Source organism: Oncorhynchus mykiss, chromosome 25 (genome assembly GCF_013265735.2).
Source record: "Oncorhynchus mykiss isolate Arlee chromosome 25, USDA_OmykA_1.1, whole genome shotgun sequence".
Lineage (NCBI taxonomy): Eukaryota > Metazoa > Chordata > Actinopteri > Salmoniformes > Salmonidae > Oncorhynchus > Oncorhynchus mykiss.
The window spans coordinates 35,011,635-35,036,315 of NC_048589.1; the positions used below are offsets into that span (position 1 = coordinate 35,011,635).

The following is a 24,681-nucleotide window of genomic DNA, read 5'->3' on the forward strand; positions in this document are numbered from 1 at the left end:
CTCCACTATATACAGCTCGTTGAGTGTGGTCTTATGCAGCATTCCAAATAACTGGGAACTCGGAAATCACCGACTTCAGTGCTTCAAAACAACTGCAGCTCCAACTGGGAAAATCGTTTTGAACGGGCATCATTCTAGAGCTCTGACTTTCCGACCTAAAGATCACTGACGTCATGATATGATCTCGTATTTTTCCGAGTTCACAGTTGTTCTGAACGGGGCATTAGTGCCATCATCGGTTTGTGGTCGTAAATAGACAGCTACGAAATATACAGATGAAAAATATATTGGTAAATAGTATGGTCACAGCTTATCATGGGGTATTCAACTCAGTCAGAACCTCGACACTTTCTTAATTGTAGAGATCGCGCAACAACTGTTGTCAATAAGGAGACACACCACCACTCCTGATCTTACCGGACTCTGCAGTTCTGTCCTGCCGATGCATAGAAAAAACACCTAGGTTTATATTATCCATGTCCTTGTTCAGCCATGTCTCCGAGAAGCATAGTATCTTAACCTGCTACGTTAGTTATCCTAACCTGCGTTAATGATCCTGTGTCAACAAACCAATCGTGGCGACAACGAGGGGGCTTGGTTTCCCTGGAGTTTTCCTGAACACGGGTCACAGCCAGACCAAACGTTTTTGCTCATTGTTCTATCTGTGGTCAGACCTTATTGCATTGGCTTGGGAGAAGGCTACCAATACCAGGTCGGAAGATTAGCAGTACTCTTTGCACATGCAGAATCTTCTCTCGTCAAAATAGCTGAAGTAAACGTTGTTTTCATTCTCGTGTTTATGCTGCGATTGGATGGATTGGAGGTGGTGGTTGACACTTTGTTGTCCTCTCCTCTTTGTGATTAAGCAAATGCGCCACCTATAGTAGGGAGTAGGCTAGAGTATTTTTGTATGCTACGTATTAAAAATGGCATGTGCCCTCACCCAATATGATATCTGTATACTCTGTATGGCTCTCATAAATGTTAACTCTGTCGAGTGTCGCAATACTTCTACAACAATGAATTAAGAGACGTGACTAGTTAAGTTTCATTGCAACAACTCATAATAAAGCATACGCTACACATTCACAATCGCCATGCAATGATTTAAGCCGCAAGAGTAGGAACTAGGAAGTGACGCTCCGAAAAGCAGAAAAAAAGTTTTCTGTTTCAGAAGAGACTGAGAGAAAATGCCGAGCAGAACATTGTAGCCTACCGGCTATAAGCTACAAGGTAGGCTAAAGTAGAAATAGTATTTATTCGTGTGTAATAATGTCAAAACTTGTCAATGTTAACGTGACAACTTGTCAATGTATATAAACTTCTCTACGGTGAAAGAAAGGTATCAATATAGGATTCAGGATATGGGTCCGATATGCATAATTAATTGTCCCCTCCCTGTAGCATATTTCATCTAGAATGGCTGCATTTAAAAACACATATCAATTCATCTCCATGGAAACCCTGCATATTGATCTAGAACTTCTGTGCAGTAGTATAGTTTAGACTAGAGGCAGAATCGCGTCGTTCGATAGCTCGGATGCCAAGGGTGGAGGCAGACATACAATTGCTGCACGATAGCCTATCTCCGGTGCAACCCCCCTGGTCTCTGCAGTGGGGGGGGGGGGGGGGGGTTCCACGTCACGATCGAAAGTTACATTGTGTATCCCGGGTACAATAGATCACGAGTCGCGTTTATCAATCGGTATACAATAAAATTATTTGGAATGCAACAGTTGCAGGCCTTCTGCTAACTCGTCTTCCTGGTCTATTGCAGGCTATCATCAATTGTATGATGAAAGAAAGTGGAAATTTGCCCTGCACGTGTCCTGCACAGGTCCTGCTTTGGAGAGTGGAGTGGATTTTTTTGATTATAGACTGTAGTTTTAGTTATATTAACCGTCCATTACCAGTTTAATGCCAGTTGCTGTGACAGACAATTATAACTAAGTCAATGGATTCATATCTTATTTGGATAGGCTAATGGATATGACCTGTGCCAAACACTTTCTCTTTAGAAGGTAGATTGTAAATGTCATTTAGGCCTTTCTCCCAATGGAAGAGTAAAAGAGTACATATTATATGGACATCACCTAGATACAAAACTACAGGCCTATTAAAACACACATATACACACACACACACACACAATCTCACATCTCACTCAGTCTCGCAGAGCTTGGTTGGCATATTCCTTATGCAGTGAATAGCATGTGTGGTTATTTTAAGGTACAGCAGAGAGTATAGCCTGACACAGTGGGGCTGGCAGTATCTCCTTTCTGCCAGCAGACACATGCTATTTGCTTTGCAACTCACTGACTATAAATTGCTCTGGATAACAGTGTCTGCTGCTAAATGACCAACATGTAAATGCAATGTTCGAGACAGTATAATAATATTGTAATACTGTTGTAATAGTGCCATGAAGAGCAATTCTATTGCGGAACAGCGTAGAGAGAGGTCTATTTGTCTATCTTAAAGGTCCAATGCAGCTGTTTTTATCTCAATATCAAATCATTTCTGGGTAAAAAATTAAGTCACTTACTGTGATTGTTTTCAATTAAAATGTTCAAAAATAAACAAAAATACTTCTTAGCAAAGGGCAATTTCTCAAGCAATCATTTTGCTAGGACTGTCTGGGAGGGAACTGAGTGGGGAGGGGAAAAACTGAAAATGTGCTGTTATTGGCAGAGAGGTTTGGAACAATCATTCTAATTGGTCTATTGAAATTTCAGGTGGCCTTTTCAAACAGCTCTTACACTAAAGGGCATTTTCATCAATTTGACAATTTCACTGCATCATTCCAAACTCATAGTGTGGACATATAGATAACACAGGGAAATCAGGTTTTTGACTCCACTGGACCTTTAAAACTATGCAAGGGCCTCTGACATTTGTAATACTAAAACTACACCAGCTTCAAACAGATGAAAATACTATACTTTTGGTTATGGAAAATAGATTTCATGGTGGTTTACATGTTACAAAAGATACTCAACACAATGGCTGCTTGTTTTGTCACAAAATGAAATTAGGCGAACTATTTGCATTTTAGCAACCAGGAAATGGCACCGCGGTTTCTGCATCAGTGACCCATTGATTTTCGGTATTTCACCGCATGGATCTGAGAGGTACTTTGGACGCGTAAATTACATCGCCCCTCATGCAAGAGGAAAACCATATATGGTCGTGGAAGTAGGTGTGGCGAGCAGACTGGAGAGGATCACAAGGATGAGCCGAAAGAATGTGTTGTTCGATTGAGAGCGTTCTACAGCGGGAGAAACAAGGCCACATAGGACAGCGGATGTGTTGTGTACATGTAGGCTATTTGTGCAATAGTAACGCAATAATGTGCAACACTTATTGTGCGACATTTGTCCATATTCCTGCAGATCGTTGCTCCATTTTGGACTGGATAGCACGTTTGTTTTAATGACATCGATCTACCTCATTCTTTGATTTGAAAAATAATAGTGAGGTCAGCATAGAATGACTCAACGCTAGAGATGCATGCAGTCATATCTCCGTTCGATTGCACACTGTGGGGCGCGTGGACCCGGGGACAGTTGCTGCACTGGTGGTCACCGCAGAAACATGGCAAGCACAGTGAGTTCTCGGATAGGAACTGGGATTTGTATATCTGGGCTTGTTGATCAGAATATGAGAAGCATGCAAGTGAATGGTTGTTGTAAACAAAGTTCACCATAACATTAAATAGGCCTTCATGCATATTAAACCTAATGATCAGCGGTTTAGACATCTCTGTGTGTGTTTATTGGTTAATATGGAGTGTTTCTTTAGAAAGGGAAGATATTGCCGTTCATATGACGTCAATATGGTTAATAGCCTACATGTTGAGCAGTCCTAGATCCGCTGCGCGTGGTCTATATCCTATCTTTCTTTTATGTTGGAGCTCGTGCTGGTATAGCCTATATAGGTTACATTGTTGCTTCACTTTGTTGCAACGTGCCACGGAATTAGTGACTGGATAATCCGTGTTCTGCAACAAAGGACTGCCTTCTCGTAAATAGCGCTGAGCTGGCTGGCGGTGGGGACGCGGTGCAGAGGTGGGGGGTCCAGCAAGGGTTGTTCTGATGTAGGACGCAACATGTTTTTTCTTTTCCTTTTTTTGATGTCTGTGGGCAATTCTTCTCACTCCCCCATGTCAAATACAACGACTGTGCGTTCGCTTTCACCGCGGTGCGTATTCGCTGTTTAAATTAAGAAACACTCCGGGATTAGGTAATTACGTCGAGGGTCAAACCTAGGCTATATATTAACGGCGTTACATTGGTTAAAACCTACCGGGGGTATTTACTGTGTCATTATCCTTCTAGCCTACACTCGATAGCCTACAGAAAGGTTAAGTGGACATCGTGTTACTGTTGACATGTTTCATATTGTATAAACCCTTCTTGAAAAACAACACTGCAAAACACACTCCATATGATTTCTGTTGTTCAGCAAAGGCAATGCATCTTGCACGTTCTTGACATAGGGTGCTCACACTTCTCTCCAATTCCCTGAAATTGATCATAGGTATTTCTTCATAAACACGGTGATGCATCCACATTGTTTTCTATAGCCTATATTGGAACAGCATCTACATCAATGTTCCTAATTAAGAACATGCTATAATATAACACGGTATAATTATCCTCGCCAGTGCACCAGGGTGTCAGGTCCTCACCGTGGTGCTGAGTGATTAGTGCTTTTTGAAGTCGTTTCCGTTTAATAATTAAAAATGAATCACTATTTAAGTAGTTCTTCAAAATGAATAAGCATACTTTTATGACTGCTGAATAACAACTATCAATCACTTACATAATGTATTTTCACTTAGAGATACCTCGTGAAGCAACTTCTCTCTATCCCTCTCATGCATTTTTCTGCCTGTTTCTTTTTAGCCTGCAACGTAAAACAGACGAGAGGGATAAGTAGGTGCGCAATGGATTAGGGTCATTGTAGTAAATTACCATGTTCTCTGTGCTAAACTATTTAGAATAATGAGTTGTTGTAAACTACAACTCCCTACTACATTGCACAGTTCAGGCTCGTTCTGATTTATCTCTAGAGAAAAAATGCAATGTGCGCATTGAACTCACAGGGGGAAAAAACAATTGAATGAACTGATGTCACTCAGTTAGTTGTTTAAAAACATAACATACATTTCGGCTAATCACTCAGCACTACCTTACTGTGAAGTGTGGTCGGTCAGACAGTCAAGTTACAATGTTGCCCCAGTGCAGGATATGAACTGATGCAGCTGTCTATTTGAAAGTTGCTACATCCATTTTTGAACTTAGGCCTATATATATTTAATTTCTAACTATTTATTCTGGAAAAATATGACTTATAAATGCCTCATGAGCTTAGTTCAACTGTCCTACCTCATCAGCCCAAAATATTATATATTTTGAAACATTAAATCAAATGTATTTATAAAGCCCTTTTTACATCCGCTGATGTCACAAAGTGCTATACAGAAACCCGGCCTAAAAACCCCAAACAGCAAGCAATGCAGATGTAGAAGAACGGTGGCTATGAAAAACTCCCTAGGAAGGCAGGAACCTTGTAAGAAATCTGAGGGGTGGCCAGTCCTCTTCTGGCTGTGCCGGGTGGAGATTATAACAGTACGTGGCCAAGATGAGGTTGTAGAGGGTCCAACAGGTCAGCACCTCAGGAATAAATGTCAGTTGACGTTTCATTGCCGATCATTCAGAGTTAGAGACAGCAAGTGCGGTAGAAGGTAGCACGTCCGGTGAACAGGTCAGGGTTCCATAGCCGTAGGCAGAACAGTTGAAACTGGAGCAGCAGCACAACCAGGTGGACTGGGGACAGCAAGGAGTCATTAGGCCAGGTAGTCTTGAGGCATGGTCCTAGGACTCAGGTCCTCCTAGAGAAAGAGAGAGAATTAGAGAGAGCATACTGAAATTCACAAAGGACACCGGATAAGACAGGATAAATACTCCAGATATAACACACTGATCCTATCCCCCCGACGCAAACTATTGCAGCATAAATACTGGAGGCTGAGACACGAGGGGTCGGGAGACACTGGCCCAGTTCGATGATACCCCCCGACAGGGCTAACCAGGCAGGATATAACCCCACCCACTTTGCCAAAGCACAGCCCGCACACCACTAGAGGGATATTTTCAAACCACCAACTTACTACCCTGAGACAAGGCCGTGTATAGCCCATGAAGATCTCCCCCACGGCACAAACCCGAGGGGGCGCTAACCCAGACAGGAAGATCAAGTCAGTGACTCAGCCAACTCAAGTGACGCACCCCTCCTAGGGACGGCATGGAAGACACCAGTAAGCCAGTGACTCAGCCCTGTAATAGGGTTAGAGGCAGAGAATCCCAGAGGAGAGAGGGGAACCGGCCAGGCAGAGACAGCAAGGGCGGTTTGTCGCTCCAGTGCCTTTCTGTTCACCGTCACACCCCTGGGCCAGACTTCACTCAATCATAGGACCTACTGAAGAGATTAATCTTCAATAAAGACTTAAAGGTTGAGACTGAGTCTCCGTCTCTCACATGGGTAGGCAGACCATTCCATAAAAATGTAGCTCTATAGGAGAAGTCCCTGCCTCCAGCTGTTTGCTTAGAAAGTCTAGGGACAATAAGGTGTCCTGCATCTTGTGACTGTAGCATACATGTAGGTATGTACGGCAGGACCAAATCGGAACGATAGGTAGGAGCAAGCCCGTGTAAATGCTATGTAGGTTAGCAGTAAAACCTTGAAATCAGCCCTAGCCTTAACAGGAAGCCAGAATAGAGAGGCTTGCACAGGAGTAATATGATCAAATTTTTTGATTCTAGTAAAGATTCTAGCAGCCGTGTTTAGCACTAACTGAAGTTTATTTAGTGCTTTATCTGGGTAGCCGGAAAGTAGAGCATTGCAATAGTCTTAAGTGGCAAAAGTATGGATACATTTTTCTGCATCATTTTTGGACAGAAAGTTTCAGATTTTTGCAATGTTACGTAGATGGAAAAAGCTGTCCTTGAAACAGTCTTGATATCTTCGCCAAAAGAGAGATCTGGGTCCAGAGTAACGCCGAGGTCCTTCAAAGTTTTATTTGAGACGACTGTACAACCATCAAGATTCTCTCTTTGTTTTTTGGGACCTGGAACTGGCATCTCTGTTTTGTCAGAGTTTAAAAGTTTTAATAATTGCCGCCATCCACTTTCTTACGTCTGAAACACAGGCTTCCAGGGAGGGCAATTTTGGGGCTTCACCAGCTGTGTATCGTCCGCATAGCAGTGAAAGTTAACATTTATGTTTCTGAATGACATCACCAAGAGGATAAGTGAAAACAATAGTGGTCCTAAAAGGGATCCTTGAGGAACACCGACATTTACAGTTGATTTGTCAGAGGACAAACGATCCACAGAGACAAACTGATGTCTTTCCGACAGATAAGATCTAAACCAGGCCAGAACTTGTCCGTGTAGACCAATTTGGGTTTCCAATCTCTCCAGAAGAATGTGGTATAAAAAGCAGCACTAAGGTCTAGGAGCACGAGGACAGATGCAGAGCCTTGGTCTGCGCCATTAAAAGGTAATTTACCACCTTCACAAGTGCAGTCTCAGTGCTATGATGGGGTCTAAAACCAGACTGAAGCGTTTCGTATACATTGTTTGTCTTCAGGAAGGCAGTAAGTTGCTGCGCAACAGCTTTTTTCTAAACATTTTAAGAAGAATGTGAGATTCGATATAGGCCGATAGTTTTTATATTTTCTGGGTCAAGGTTGGGCTTTTTCAAGAGAGGCTTTATTACTGCCACTTTTAGTGAGTTTGGTACACATCCGGTGGATAGAGAGCCGTTTATCATGTTCAACATAGGAGAGCCAAGCACAAGAAGCAGCTCTTTCAGTAGTTGGACTAGGGTCCAGTATGCAGCTTGAAGATTTAGAGGCCATGACTATTTTCTTCAATGTGTCAAGAGATATAGTATTTAAAAACTTGAGTGTCTCCCTCCCGAATACAATGTTTCTAAATAAAGTAAATGTAAACAGACTGTAAATGTAAATAGCCTCAAAACATGGTTAAAATGATAATTTTGATATCGTGGATGGTCTGTCCTTGCATCCATAGCTCTGTCTATGAATTTGAGAGTGGTTAGATTTCTCCAGGCCCATCTTTTGGCTTTTTACCTAAACAAAATTGTTATTGTTTCAATTTTGGACTCTAGCTTTACGGCGTGTGTGTGTGTTTACTCGATGGTTGCTGCCTAGGCCATACAGTTCATTTGGAGATTGTAGTGCATGCTATCAGTGCCAGCTGTAAAATATTTAAATTGCAATTCAATTGCGGAAGGGTTCTGTATCTCTGTGTATCCAGATTGTGATTATCATAACGTGTTGTCATGGCAAAGGAAGTGATGCCCAGACAGATTTGGACTACAATAAATGTGCCTTTTTTATGTTATTATAAAGGTCATTGTGATTCATGTTTGTCCACTCATTGTCCCGTCTCTTGCCTTTTCCTATTGAACATGCAGGAACAGGGTCAAGGGGTGACATGTTCCCCTTTTGAGGAAGCAGGAACAGGGTCAAGGGGTGACATGTTCCCCTTTTGAGGAAGCAGGAACAGGGTCAAGGGGTGACATGTTCCCCTTTTGAGGAAGCAGGAACAAGGTCAAGGGGTGACATGTTCCCCTTTTGAGGAAGCAGGAACAGGGTCAAGGGGTGACATGTTCCCCTTTTGAGGAAGCAGGAACAGGGTCAAGGGGTGACATGTTCCCCTTTTGAGGAAGCAGGAACAAGGTCAAGGGGTGACATGTTCCCCTTTTGAGGAAGCAGGAACAGGGTCAAGGGGTGACATGTTCCCCTTTTGAGGAAGCAGGAACAGGGTCAAGGGGTGACATGTTCCCCTTTTGAGGAAGCAGGAACAGGGTCAAGGGGTGACAGGTTCCCCTTTTGAGGAAGCAGGAACAGGGTCAAGGGGTGACATGTTCCCCTTTTGAGGAAGCAGGAACAGGGTCAAGGGGTGACATGTTCCCCTTTTGAGGAAGCAGGAACAGGGTCAAGGGGTGACATGTTCCCCTTTTGAGGAAGCAGGAACAAGGTCAACGGGTGACAGGTTCCCCTTTTGAGGAAGCAGGAACAGGGTCAAGGGGTGACAGGTTCCCCTTTTGAGGAAGCAGGAACAGGGTTAAGGGGTGACAGGTTCCCACTTTGAGGAAGCAGGAACAAGTCAACGGGTGACAGGTTCCCCTTTTGAGGAAGCAGGAACAAGGTCAAGGGGTGACAGGTTCCCCTTTTGAGGAAGCAGGAACAAGGTCAAGGGGTGACAGGTTCCCCTTTTGAAGAAGCAGGAACAAGGTCAAGGGGTGACTGCCCAGACAGACTACCCAGACAGACAAGTCAACCAATCAATAAAGTGTATTTATAAAGCCCTTGTTACAGCAAGTCAAGTACATTCAAGAGGAAGCTTTAATATGACAGTAGAAATGAGAAAATGGGCCTCAGCGGTGAATATTGGTAAAATCACACTTATTCTCACACTGTGTGGTGTGTGTAATAATAAAACATGGGTGCTTATATTTGCCTTATTTCACACATGTACAAGTGTGTATTAATATGCATGTGTGAATTGGAAATGTGTGTTTTTTTGCGTATCCCAACTCTCCCTGAGACACCCTCGGAGAGTGGGGTCTCGGCCAGGGTCTGTGTGTATATGTGTGTGCGTTTGTGTGTCTGTGTGTGTGATGGCTGTAGTGCATCCTGCTGTGTCACTCTCAGAACCTAATGTAAAGTGATGGTGGCTTGAAGCGGTCATTTGACTGTTGCAACCACTTAGTTACCATGTGATCAGCAGGTATTTAACCTTTATAACAACATGTCTTCTGCAAGGGAGTCCAGCTTCAGTGTGTGTGTGTGTGTGGGACTGTGTGTGTAACTGGGCAACTAGGTGTGTGGCTGTGTGTGTGTGTAACTGGGCGACTAGGTGCGTGTGTGTGTGTAACTATGTGTGTGTGTGACTGTGTGTGTGTGGGACTGTGTGTGTGTGACTGTGTGTGTGACTATGTGTGTGTGCTAGGCTGTGTCATTACTAGCTCAGCTCACATGACAGAGGTAAGGACACACTGCATGCATGGAGCCAGGCAGGCACACTTTCAACACACACACACACTTTCATTCCTATCTGTCTTTCTTTCCCACCCAACCCGTTACCTTTCACTGGTACTGCATTGTGTTGGAAAGGGTTTTTACATGGCAGCAGGCAGCTTTAACAATAGGTCCATTAGGAACCCTATGGGGACCTCTCTGGACTGTCCTGTAACTTGACCCCTCTGGTCTCTTCACAGGGTGTCTCCCATGAATGAACGAGGCCAGTGGACATCCAGACATCTCTATCAGCACCGGCAACCTCTCAGTACAGCAGGAAGAGGAGTTCAAGGGGAGAAGGAGAAGATTGGGTTTTGTCTACGTCCAATCCAACTCCTTGGTTTTTGGTTGCATATGTGGTTTGGTGATTTTCGTTAAAATATGCAACCCCCTCTCCTAGGGTGTGTGCTGTGAACTTTCTATTCCCTTTATCTTCAGATAAGGCCAGTGGAAGAGGGCCACTTTGGGACATACGTTGATTGGTGGTCTGTGTGGTTGGGGGACTGTTATGCACCTAGTACCCCATAGTCCCCCTACCTCGCCCCGTTATTCATGCCAGCCATGAGTTTACCCAACAGTAAGAGAACAGGCAAGCGCATCTCTTTTTTTAACGACCAAGGAGTGGCGATGAAGGAGACGTCTTCTCAACAGAATCCAGAAGGTTCTTGCTACGGCCTTGGTGCCCCAGCCTCAGATCCTGGTCCTGGCCAGAGTAAGGCTGCAGGCACCGTCACCTCCACAACCTCCAACCCAGAGGCTCCACATACTGGTATGTACCTCAACTCAGTGATCTTCAGTCCAGAGAAAGGAGACCAGAGTCGGGGACATTACCAACAGACTGTACCCATGAAGTGGGCACACCAGGACCCAGCAGCTCAACCACAGCCTCAACAGAGAACTGGGACTGAGACTGGGAACTGGACACAGGGTGTCACTATGGCTAACTGGGGTCAGAACTTTGCTCCGTACCTAGGGGGCGTCAACGTCAGTGACTCACGGTCCCAGACCCAGACTGCCTTTTCCAAGCAGCAGATCTGTGAGGGGCCTCCACCCCTGCAGCCACAGCAGCCACAGTCTCCTAGTAGGGCTGCAGAGAAGCAGCCTCCCCAGCCGCAGCAGGTGGTTAACCCCCTGCCTGCTGTAGGAGAGGCCTACAGAGACGTTAGAGACGTGGCCAAGCCTCCCAGCCTAGAGTGGGAGCAGCAGCATCAGGCTTCCCAACAGCAACAGCAGTCACAGACTCAGTCATTCCCACAGACCCTTAAGCCTGGGGCTCTAAATGCCCAGCAGCACAGCACATCCAACCCTGGGAGCAGCTCCGTGCTTCAGCCCTTCCAGCTAGCCTTCGGCCAGCCTAAGCAACACCTAACGGCTGGCTACTACCAGGTGTTTCAGGGGGGCAATAGGACTTTACCTAATCTGAACTACAATTCCCAACAGCCCAAACCCCAACCACATCCACAGACCCAACAGCATCCACAGCTCCAGCAGAAGCTGCAACAGACCCAACAGCATCCACAGCTCCAGCAGAAGCTGCAACAGACCCAACAGCATCCACAGCTCCAGCAGCAGCTGCAACAGACCCAACAGCATCCACAGCTCCAGCAGCAGCTGCAACAGACCCAACAGCATTCACAGCTCCAGCAGCAGCTGCAACAGACCCAACAGCATCCACAGCTCCAGCAGCAGCTGCAACAGACCCAACAGCATCCACAGCTCCAGCAGCAGCTGCAACAGAACCAACAGCATCCACAGCTCCAGCAGCAGCTGCAACAACGACAACAGCAACAGAAACAAATAATACAGCATCAACAACAAATGCAACAACAACATCATAAGATGCAACAGCAGCAAATGCTTCAGCATCAACAGCAACAACAACTACACATACAACAAGAGCAACAGTTAGAACAGCAACAACAAATACAACAGCAACAGCAAATACAGCAACAATTACAGCAGCAGCAGCAACAACAAATAGAACAACAGCAATTGCAGCAGCAACAACCCCAACATGTTCTAGAATACTACCCCAGCAGCCAGAACCCACCTACCCACCAACACCCTCACTCCCAGCCACCCGTGTTACTGCCCTCCCAAGAGCCCTGTGCTCAGGCAGCATCCTCCCCAGACCTCCAGGAGATGTCCCCAGACCCTCCAAACATCCCCCCCCAAACAGACTCCCAGCTCCCCCCCACGGAGACCCAGCTCCAACCTCCCCATATCCAGCTGCAGCCTCGAAGGTCCAGGAGACTCTCCAAGGAAGGTGGACCACCACCAGTTGACAACCCCTTCCTCATACCATCTGATGGGGCCCAGAATGGGGCCTCTGAGGAGCCAGGAGGAGCACCGAAGGCGGATGAAGTCCACGTTGCCCAGATGGCCCCTACAGGGGTCATCCAGAGCACACGCAGGAAACGGAGGGTCTCCCAGGAGGTTAACCTGGAGACGCTGGCCCAGAAAGCCTCAGAGATGGAGTCCCTACCGCCACACATCGTCAAGGTAACTGTTTCTGCTACCCTGGTAACTGTTTCTGCTAGTACTGTTGGGCTTGAGGAGCTGCAATAACAGTCCTCTTTGATGAATGTTGTTAAAACAATCCATTTCGTTGTTGTTTACCTTTGTATAATGGCAGAGTGATTCTGGCTCCCTTATCTAGAAGTAGATCAGAAACAAAAAGCTTAATGCACCTGCCAAGGCCAATCGAGCCTGAAATGATGTTGTTTATGAATGATTAGCACTGAGCAGAATAAGCAATCATCATCCCAATATTAACACAGCAGTATCTGAATGATTTAGCACGGTCTGTCTTCATGGAAGCGGTTTATTGTTAGGTTACAGATGCACAATTACTCATGTTATAACGCAAATTCTAAAAATGATAAGCAATACTCCTATTTTGTGTGTGTGCAACAAACAGCAAGAAATGCAAACCACGGGGATATTTTGTCCTCAGTGCAACCTAGTGCCCTAAATGTCGTTCAACCAATTCAGTGCCTTTTGAGAGGTGTAACTTGATTGAAAAAAAAGTTTGATTTCACCTAATTTTAACATTGTGTCATAAAGAGCAAATGTTCAACTTCATAAAAGAGAATCTCAAGAGGATAATAAAAAATGACTATAGTAAGGGCCAAATAAAGTAACAGTGTTGACCGTAACAGGGTTGATGATTTAATCTTAAATTAGCCATTAATCCCCTTGTGACAGGAAATTGAAGTGTGTTGTGTGCAACAGGGAGGGGCAATTGAATGCAAGCTTCACAATTTTGTTGTTGTTGTTAAAACATTTCTAGCTTTGTCTATCTACGGGTAACAGGGTTGTCTATCTACGGGTAACAGGGTTGTCTATCTACGGCTAACAGGGTTGTCTATCTACGGGTAACAGGGTTGTCTATCTACGGGTAACAGGGTTGTTGTGTTACGCTCCACCAGCTTGGTTTTCCACCACAAAACACCAGAAAAGAACCATAAAGAGTAGAACCTGCTCCCCTGCTTTTACTCTCTCTATATTTTACAACGTGGGGGTGGTATGGGGTATATGCAGACGACTTGGTCTTCCCCTACATGACGGTGCAGTTACATCTAGCGTGTAACGGTGCATCCCCCGTGTCTGCCTCATGCCTCACCATATAGAATATAGACTAGGACTGCTAGGTTAACCTGCTGAATGCTGACTGGTCCTGTTTCACTCAGCACTCCTCCATCCTCCCCCATTCATTCCATCATAGGGCTGAAACCCCTCCCCCATTCATTCCATCATAGGGCTGAAACCCCTCCCCCATTCATTCCATCATAGGGCTGAAACCCCTCCCCCGTTCATTCCATCATAGGGCTGAAACCCCTCCCCCATTCATTCCAACATAGGGCTGAAACCCCTCCCCCATTCATTCCAACATAGGGCTGAAACCCCTCCCCCGTTCATTGCATCATAGGGCTGAAACCCCTCCCCCATTCATTCCAACATAGGGCTGAAACCCCTCCCCCATTCATTCCATCATAGGGCTGAAACCCCTCCCCCATTCATTCCAACATAGGGCTGAAACCCCTCCCCCATTCATTCCATCATAGGGCTGAAGCCCCTCCCCCGTTCATTCCATCATAGGGTTGAAACTACTATAGGGGGGGGTGTACTTGTGCAGTGCTCAGCTAAATGTATGCCTCTCTTTCTCCTGTCCTGGTGTTGGGGCTGGAGTTTTCCACTGGGAATTAACAGTGTATAGGCCTCCAGCATCAGGTCATACTCACTCCTATAGGTGTCTGCCACACTCACTCACTCCTATAGGTGTCTGCCTCACTCACTCGCTCCTATAGGTGTCTGCCTCACTCACTCACTCCTATCGGTGTCTGCCACACTCACTCACTCCTATAGGTGTCTGCCTCACTCACTCACTCCTATAGGTGTCTGCTACACTCACTCACTCCTATAGGTGTTTGCCACATTCACTTACTCCTACAGGTGTCTGCCACATTCACTCACTCCTATAGGTGTCTGCCACATTCACTCACTCCTATAGGTGTCTGCCACACTCACTCACTCCTATAGGTGTCTGCCTCACTCACTCGCTCCTATAGGTGTCTGCCTCACTCACTCACTCCTATAGGTGTCTGCCTCACTCACTCACTCCTATCGGTGTCTGCCACACTCACTCACTCCTATAGGTGTCTGCTACACTCACTCGCTCCTATAGGTGTTTGCCACACTCACTCACTCCTATAGGTGTCTGCCTCACTCACTCGCTCCTATAGGTGTCTGCCTCACTCACTCGCTCCTACAGGTGTCTGCCTCACTCACTCGCTCCTATAGGTGTCTGCCTCACTCACTCACTCCTATAGGTGTCTGCCGCACTCACTCACTCCTATAGGTGTCTGCCTCACTCACTCACTCCTATAGGTGTCTGCCTCACTCACTCACTCCTATAGGTGTCTGCCTCACTCACTCACTCCTATCGGTGTCTGCCACACTCACTCACTCCTATAGGTGTCTGTCACACACACTCACTCCTATATGTGTCTGCCTCACTCACTCACTCCTATAGGTGTCTGCCACACTCACTCACTCCTATAGGTGTCTGCCACACTCACTCCTATGGGCTTCAGCTGATGAAATACTCTACATCTTCACTTAATTGTATGATGTTTGTTTAGGGAATTGAAAGTCAATTAACAGCATTATGCTAGTTTTTCCTTCCTGGTCGTATTATAATATAGGTTCACTTCAGTACGACAACACATGAAGTCGTAAGTTGTTTGTTTGCTCATTTGATCTGTAAAGGAAGCCTGTTCAGGTAGCCTCTCCAGTCAGGTATTTGATGATGTGTGTATCTGTCTGTCTCATCGTCAGGCACAGCACCACAGGCCCTGGAGCCCCCAGAGACCAGCGCCAGGGCGAGGGACCATGGACAAGGATTCAGGGGGCCACAGTGCCAAGCGGCCCCGTGATGAGAGCATGATGCCCCTGGTCATCCCTGTGTCAGTCCCCGTACGAAGGCCAGACCCGTCCTCGTCCTCGTCCTCCCCAGACGGGGAGCACTCTACCCCGGGGACAGGCTGGCCACAGAGACCCTTCACCCTTCAGGACGTGACCAGTATGGATGGCAAACCCTCCGTCATTGTCACCCGCAGGCGATCTCTCAGAAACTCTCTGTCAGAGAGCTCAGGACAGGTAGGTGCTAGTGCCCCCCCCCCCCCCCCCCCCCCACACACACACACACCTTACTAACGTCTCCTCTAGTACCATAAGTAGAGGCTTGGTTCATATCTCTGTTTCCATATAATCTATCACAATCCTACATATCCTGCCACCATGCTCTTGCACCCATGTCTCTCTCTCCCCTCTGCCCTCATTCCAACCCTGCCCCCCCCCCCCCCCCTCCCTGCTGCTCCAGATCAGGTCAAGGAGATTATTAGCAGGGGCTATCCACACTATAGATGGAGATATATTTCCTTGTACTGTACTGTACTGTACAATAACCAGGGTGGTGGTGTACTGGACATGTTATGTGTAGGGGGATAATGTACAAAATAGAACATTTCCACATTTCTCCTTTAATTCCCCTAGTGACCTGCTGGAGACCCCTGATGTAGAATGTATCCTCTCTAGTGTCTGACCAGATGAACAACTCACTTAGACTGCATGCTGTAAACAGTGCTTCATACTAACTGGTGTATAGGGATGTGGACAGGGGAACAGGGTGGACAGGGAGACATAGTGGACATGATGGACATGGTGGACAGGGAAACAGGGTGGACAGGGAAACAGGGTGGACAGGGAGACAGTGGACATGGTGGACAGGGGAACAGGGTGGACAGGGAGACAGTGGACATGGGGAACAGAGTGGACAGGGGAACAGGGTGGACAGGGGAACAGGGTGGATAGGAAAACAGGGTGGACAGGGAAACAGGGTGGACAGGGTGGACATGGAGACATGGTGGACAGGGAGACATGGTGGACAGGGTGGACATGGTGGACAGGGAGACATGGTGGACAGGGAGACATGGTGGACAGGGAGACATGGTGGACAGGGAAACAGGGTGGACAGGGAAACAGGGTGGACAGGGAAACAGGGTGGACATGGAGACATAGTGGACAGGGTGGACAGGGAGACATAGTGGACATGGAGACATGGTGGACAGGGAGACATAGTGGACAGGGTGGACAGGGAGACATAGTGGACATGGAGACATGGTGGACAGGGAGACATATTGAACAGGGTGGACAGGGAGACATAGTGGACAGGGAGACATGGTGGACAGGGAGACATGGTGGACAGGGAGAACAGGGTGGACAGGGAAACATGGTGGACAGGGAGACATAGTGGACAGGGAGACATGGTGGACAGGGAGACATGGTGGACAGGGAGAACAGGGTGGATAGGAGAACAGGGTGGACAGGAGAACAGGGTGGACAGGAGAACAGGGTGGACAGGAGAACATGGTGGACAGGAGAACAGGGTGGACAGGAGAACAGGGTGGACAGGAGAACAGGGTGGACAGGAGAACAGGGTGGACAGGAGAACAGGGTGGACATGGTGGACATGGAGACATGGTGGACAGGGAGACATAGTGGACAGGGTGGACAGGGAGACATAGTGGACATGGAGACATGGTGGACAGGATAACAGGGTGGACATGGAGACATGGTGGACATGGAGACATAGTGGACAGGGTGGACAGGGAGACATAGTGGACATGGAGACATGGTGGACAGGGAGACATAGTGGACAGGGTGGACAGGGAGACATAGTGGACATGGAGACATGGTGGACAGGGAGACATAGTGGACAGGGAGACATAGTGGACAGGGTGGACAGGGAGACATGGTGGACAGGGAGACAGGGGAACAGGGTGGACAGGGGAACAGGGTGGACAGGAAAACAGGGTGGACAGGAGAACAGGGTGGACAGGAGAACAGGGTGGACAGGGAGACAGGGTGGACAGGGAGACATGGTGGACATGGAGACAGGGTGGACATGGTGGACAGGGAGAACAGGGTGGACATGGTGGACAGGGAGAACAGGGTGGACAGGGAGAACAGGGTGGACATGGTGGACAGGGAGACAGGGTGGACATGGAGACAGGGTGGACATGGTGGACAGGAGAACAGGGTGAACAGGAAAACAGGGTGGACAGGAGAACAGGGTGGACAGGGAGACAGGGTGGACATGGTGGACAGGGGGAACAGGGTGGACAGTAGCAGTCATGTATTTCTGTGTTTGTACTGATGTTCTACCTCCTTCTTTAGAACGGTGGAATGGAGGGAGGGAACGACAACGACGGCAAGAAGCCCAAACGCCGTCCCCGGCCCGAACCCCTCTTCATCCCGCCTCCCAAGCCTGGCACCTTCATCGCCCCTCCTGTCTACTCCTGCATCACTCCCTACCAGAGCCACCTCCGCTCCCCTGTCCGGCTAATAGACAACCCCCTGACCATGCCGCCCTACACCCCCCCGCCCATCCTCAGCCCGGTGAGAGAGGGATCAGGTCTCTACTTTTCTACCTTCCTCTCCTCTGCTGCATCCAGCCAGGGTCTGCCTCCAGCCAGGGTCTGCCTCCAGCCAGGGTCTGCCTCCACCCAGGGTCTGCCTCCACCCATCACGCCCAAATCAGCCACACGCAGCCTGCTGCGATCCAGTGAGTACCACTATCTGGGGCCTACTGGGGTTGTAGTCCAAACCTACTCAACCCCCTGTGCTTCTGGGGGTTGTAGTCCAAACCTACTTAACCTGTTTCTTCTGGGGGTTGTAGTCCAAACCTACTTAACCTGTTTCTTTTGGGGTTTTTAGTCCAAACCTGCTCAACCTGTGTCCTACTGGGGTTGTAGTCCAAACATACTCTACCTAGCTGGATGCTTCTGGGGGTTGTAGTTCAAACATAGCCTACCTGAGTGCTACTGGGGTTTGCAGATGCCTTTGCACTGGTTTCCCCAGATCCAGATAAAGCTAAGATTATCTATTGAGCATGCTTTTTAGTCCAGGGCTAAACTTAATCTGGGAACGTGAAACCGGCCATTAGGATTTAAACAAGCTGTCATCAGAATGAACTGTAGCTGTGTGAGTTGGACCATAACTTTATTCCCTCATATAAACATTTCTTGAGTAATACGCATGAAGTAAGCTCACTTCCTCAAAATCTGCTGTACTAAATATTTTCTGTTGTAAGAAGAGATAAGAATAGTACATTTAACGGACTATTTTTTTGGTGTTGTGTTTTTCAGACAGCGTTGACATAACCCCACCTCTGCTCTCAACGATCGGTGAGGCCACTCCAGTCAGCATAGAACCGTGAGTACACACACACACACACACACACACACACAGAACACACACACACACAGACACACACACACACACACACACACACACACACACACACACACAGAACACACACACACACACACACACACACACACACACACACACACACACACACACACACACACACACACAGAACACACACACACACACACACACACAGAGAACACACCACCCTCCATACTTCTTTCATCCCATTATCAGTTACGTGTATGGATCTCAAGTTTAAGATTCGAGCCTGAGAGGCTAAAGTACTTTTAAATCAAAATACTCTGAAATCAAAGTACTCTTAAATCAAAGTACTCTTAAATCAAAGTTAGAGTCAGAGAAGATATTCATCCAAGGCCAAACAACTAGTCAAATGGTACACTGTGTGTCTTTCTCAGTGATGGTGCTGAGTCTATTGATATGTGCTGCAGTAGAGGAGGACTGTTTTTGTGTTAGTTATGAAAGGATAGATTGGGTGCTTTGGATCTGACCCAGTTAGCCTGTATCACGGTCCTGATTTTATTCACAAAGACAGAGGAGTGTGTGTGTGTGAGTGTGTGTGTGGGAGGTGGGGGAGTGGCGATTGCTTGGTGAGAGAAAAACAGGGTGCATTGTGGATTGTCTTCCCTTTCTTCCTCTCTCTGACTGGTAGCAGCTGGCTAGTAATCAGGGCGGCCGGGCGGGCCAGGCAGGGGTAACCTCCAGTGGTGATAAATCAGGTCTTTCAGCTGAGTCTAGAGCAACCAGCCTCCTCTGCTTCCTCTTCTTCCTCCTTAAACACCCCCCCCCCCTCAAACCTCTGAGCAAGATCAGCTTACAGCAGGGGCCTGTTGATTAGTGTACAATGTAACAAAACGTTTTGCAGCGGGGAAACAAACACGATTGTTTCTTATTGGACAAGTCCATGTAGTCGTGAGCCAGATCAGCTTACAGCAGGGTCAGTTTAGGAGGCAAACTTTGTGAACGTTGCTGATAGAAATCAAATGAATAGAGCTGAAGTGATTCTTTATTCTACATCCACAGATGCTTGTTTGTTTTTACCACAGAGGCCTAATATATTTTTATCTGAACGTTCTACAACGTTGTGCCCTGCTGAACACACTCCAGCTAGCTCATTCTGGGAGGAGAACTGAACTGAGCTAGCAGGCTGCAGCCAGGTGCAATTAGTACACAGGGAGCTGTTTTCAAAGCTGCCGTTAGCTATCATTGGAGGGGTATCCTGGGGGTGACCTGATCAACCACTTTATCACCGTCTGGTTGCTTCAGTGCAGCAGACAGTTTTTTAAATGATTAGCTGTGGCTTATTTCTGTAAACCAGCCGACCTTATCAATTCAAATCAAATGTTATTGGTCACATACACCTGGTTAGCAGATGTTATTGTGAGTCTAGCAAAATTTTGTGCTTCTAAATCCGACAGTGCAGAAGTATCTAACAGGTAATATCTAATTCCACAACAAAACCTAATGCATACAATCTAGTAAAGGAATGGGATGAGAATATATAAGTATAAAATATATGGATGAGCAGCGACAGAGTGGCTAAGATGCAATAGATTGTAAAGAATAGATAGTGATGGATACAGTATATACATATCAGATGAGTAATACGAGATATGTAAACATTCCACTAGTTAACTACATGTCTGTATAAGAACACTTATTCACATGATTTTTCTTTAAATAAACAATATACCTAAGTTATGAAAGCTTCCCTGTCAATCACAACAATATGATCTAGAATTGTAATAATGGAGGCTATGCTATAGCAGGACAGAGAGACTGCATATCATACGCATTTCTGAAAGTGTCTCCCGTCTCTCCAACTGACCACTGGCTATACATTCTGTCATCTCAGGCGTATAAACATCGGTGTGAGGTACCAGGCAGAGGTACCAGAGCTGAGGCAGCGTTCAGCGGTCCAACAAGACCATCCCAAGGCTGAGCTGGTCTGGGCTCCTCTCCACGACCTGGAGGCTAAACCTGAAGACCAGGAGAGAGGTAATACACTAACAAAAGTATCAGCTAACTGTCCCACCAATGATACTGTCATTAACCAGGTTGGTATTATCCAATAGAAATGAGTCAGTAAATCAAGCATTCAGTAGTGATGTGAAGAACCCAGTGGAAAACATTTGCTGATCATGCTACAGTATCTCAATCACAACCTCTCTTTCTCTCTCTCCCTCCCCCCTCTCCCTCCCCCTTCCCCCCACCCCCTCTCTCTCTTCAGTGGATGACCTCATGAACCTGGCGTGCTCAAGCGCTCTGCATGGTGGAGGGACCAATCAGGAGCTGGCTCTGCACTGCCTGTACGAGTGCAAGGGTGACATCATGGTGAGAAATGCATGATGGGTCATGATGACTGAAGAGGGAAGACAGGGAGGGGTGAGAGCTGGGTCGCATTCATTAGGGCACATTGTAGCAAAATGGTTTGAAACTGAAAATGAAAAAGAGTGTTTAGGTGTTGACAGATTGTACCTCTGTTTGTGAGGGTTTTCTTCCATCTTGCGTGTACTGAACAGAGTACAATCTTGGCTTTGGTGGGTGGGATTTAACTGGACCCCGGCTGTGTTCCAATATCCATACCAGCATTTCTTGCAATACCACCACCGAATACATACACAATGCATTCAATGTTTATGTTTTCATTTGAGCCATTTAGCACAGCACTCTCTACCACCAGCAAACACAAATGGTGTATGCTATGGTAAGGGTATTAGGGTGTATGGTATGGTAATGCTATTAGGGTATATGGTATGGTAAGGGTATAAGGGTGTATGATATGGTAAAGGGTATTGGGGTGTATGGTATGCTATTGTAAGGGTATTATGGTGTATGGTATGGTAAGGGTATTAGGGTGTATGGTATGCTATGGTAAGGGAATCAGGGTGTATGGTATGATAAGGGTATTAGGGTGTATGGTATGGTAAGGCTATTAGGTTGTATGGTATGCTATGGTAAAGGGTATTAGGGTGTATGGTATGGTAAGGCTGTTAGGTTGTATGGTATGCTATGGTAAAGGGTATTAGGGTGTATGGTATGGTAAGGGTATTAGGTTGTATGGTATGCTATGGTAAAGGGTATTAGGGTGTATGCTATGTTAAGGGTATTAGGATGTATGGTATGCTATGGTAAGGGTATTAGGATGTATGGTATGCTACGGTAAGGGTATTAGGGTGTATGGTATGCTATGGTAAGGGTATTAGGGTGTATGGTATGCTATGGTAAGGGTATTAGGGTGTATGGTATGCTATGGTAAGGGTATTAGGGTGTATGGTATGCTATGGTAAGGGTATTAGGGTGTATGGTATGCTATGGTAAGGGTATCAGGGTGTATGGTATGATAAGGGTATTAGGGTGTATGGTATGGTAAGGCTATTAGGTTGTATGGTATGCTATGGTAAAGGGTATTAGGGTGTATGGTAAGGGTATTAGGGTGTATGGTATGGTAAGGCTATTAGGTTGTATGGTATGCTATGGTAAAGGGTATTAGGGTGTATGGTATGATAAGGGTATTTGGGGGTATGGTATGCTATGGTAAGGGTATCAGGGTGTATGGTATGATAAGGGTATTAGGGGGTATGGTAAGGCTATTAGGTTGTTTGCAGTGGTGTAAAGTGAATAAGTAAAAATAATTGAAAGTACTACTTAAGTCGTTTTGGAGGGTATCAGTACTTGTAACGGTCTTCTTCCTCCTCTGACGAGGAGTAGTAGGAAGGATCGGAGGACCAATGCGCAGCGTGGTAAGTGTTCATGATACTTTTAATAGAACACAGAAAAATACAGAATAACACTGTGAAATAACAAAAACCCGAAACAGTTCCGTGTGGAACACACAGACACAGAAAATAATCACCCACAAATCAAGGGTGAAAACAGGCTGCCTAAGTATGGTTCTCAATCAGGGACAACGATTGACAGCTGCCTCTGATTGAGAACCATACTAGGCCAAACACAGAAATACCAACTCATAGAAAAACAAACATAGACAACCCACACAACTCATGCCCTGACCATACTAAAACAAGAGACATAACAAAAGAACTAAGGTCAGAACGTGACAGTACTCTACTATTTAGATTTTTGGCTACTTTTAATTCACTACATTCTTGAAGAAAATATTTATCTTTTTACTCCATACATTTACCTTGACACCCAAAAGTAGTCATTAAGAATGCTTAGCAGGACAGGAAAATGGTCCAATTCACGCACGTATCAAGAGAACATCCCTGGTCATCCCTACTGCCTCTGATCTGGTGGCCTCACTAAACACACAGGCTTAGTTTGTAAATAATGTCTGAATGTTAGAGTGTGCCCCTGGCTATCCGTAAATTCCAAAAACAAGAAAATGGTGCCATCTGGTTTGCTTAATATAAGGAATTTGAAATGATTTAAATTTTTACTTTTGATACTTACAGTGAGGGAAAATAGTATTTGATCCCGTTTGCCCACTGACAAAGAAATGACCAGTTTATTTTTTAATGGCAGGTTTATTTGAACAGTGAGAAACAGTGAGGGAAATAAGTATTTGACCCCCTCTCAATCAGAAAGATTTCTGGCTCCCAGGTGTCTTTTATACAGGTAACGAGCTGAGATTAGGAACACACTCTTAAAGGGAGTGCTCCTAATCTCACTTTGTTACCTGTATAAAAGACACCTGTCCACAGAAGCAATCAATCAATCAGATTCCAAACTCTCCACCATGGCCAAGACCAAAGAGCTCTCCAAGGATGTCAGGGACAAGATTGTAGACTTACACAAGGCTGGAATGGGCTACAAGATCATCGCCAAGTAGCTTGGTGAGAAGGTGACAACAGTTGGCGTGATTATTGCAAATGGTAGAAACACAAAAGAACAGTCAATCTCCCTCAGCCTGGGGCTCCATGCAAGATCTCCCCTCGTGGAGTTGCAATGATCATGAGAACGGTGAGGAATCAGCCCAGAACTACACGGGAGGATCTTGTCAATGATCTTAAGGCAGCTGGGACCATAGTCACTAAGAAAACAATTGGTAACACACTAGGCTGTGAAGGACTGAAATCCTGCAGTGCCTGCAAGTTCCCCCTGCTCAAGAAAGCACATATACATGCCCGTCTGAAGTTTGCCAATGAACATCTGAATGATTCAGTGGACAACTGGGTGAAAGTGTTGTGGTCAGATGAGACCATAATTGAGCTATTTGGCATCAACTCAAATCCCATAGAAAATCTGTGGAGGGAGCTGAAGGTTCGAGTTGCCAAACATCAGCCTCAAAACCTTAATGACTTGGAGAAGATCTGCAAAGAGGAGTGGGACAAAATCCCTCCTGGTGGCCAACTACAAGAAACGTCTGACCTCTGATTGCCAACAAGGGTTTTGCCACTAAGTACTAAGTCATGTTTTGCAGAGGGGTCAAATACTTATTTCATTTTATTTTAATTTTATTGCAAATCAATTTATAACATTTTTGACATGCGTTTTTCTGGATTTTGTTGTTGTTATTCTGTCTCTCACTGTTCAAATAAACCTACAAATAAACCTACCTGGTTAAATAAAGGTGAAATATAAATAAATAAAATAGTATGGTGAGGTATTAGGGTGTATGGTATGGTAAGGGTATTAGGGTGTATGGTATGGTAAGAGTATTAGGGTGTATGGTATGGTAGGGGTATTAGGGTGTATGGTATGGTAAGAGTATTAGGGGGTATGGTAAGAGTATTAGTGTGTATGGTATGGTAATGGTATTAGTGTGTATGGTATGGTAAGGGTATTAGGGTGTATGGTATGGT

At 46.0% G+C, this 24,681-nt stretch overlaps 1 protein-coding gene across 4 annotated transcripts in view; it reads left to right on the forward strand.

Moving 5' to 3' along the window:
- The first annotated feature begins 1,060 nt into the window (after nt 1-1,060).
- Nucleotides 1,061-24,681, forward strand: part of LOC110505830 (mitotic deacetylase-associated SANT domain protein) — a 44,250-nt gene continuing 20,629 nt past the window's right edge. Inside the window, exons 1-7 of one of the 4 annotated variants that reach the window (XM_036963044.1) lie at nt 1,061-1,233; nt 10,318-12,619; nt 15,458-15,778; nt 17,858-18,245; nt 18,829-18,895; nt 20,769-20,911; nt 21,144-21,247. In XM_036963044.1, coding sequence (XP_036818939.1) covers nt 10,670-12,619; nt 15,458-15,778; nt 17,858-18,245; nt 18,829-18,895; nt 20,769-20,911; nt 21,144-21,247 — 2,973 coding nt within the window. In that variant the 5' untranslated portion in view covers nt 1,061-1,233; nt 10,318-10,669. Of the gene's footprint in view, nt 1,234-3,099; nt 3,607-10,317; nt 12,620-15,457; nt 15,779-17,857; nt 18,246-18,828; nt 18,896-20,768; nt 20,912-21,143; nt 21,248-24,681 lie in introns of those variants that run through there. The other 3 variants (XM_036963043.1, XM_036963041.1, XM_036963042.1) reach the window with 3 other exon arrangements.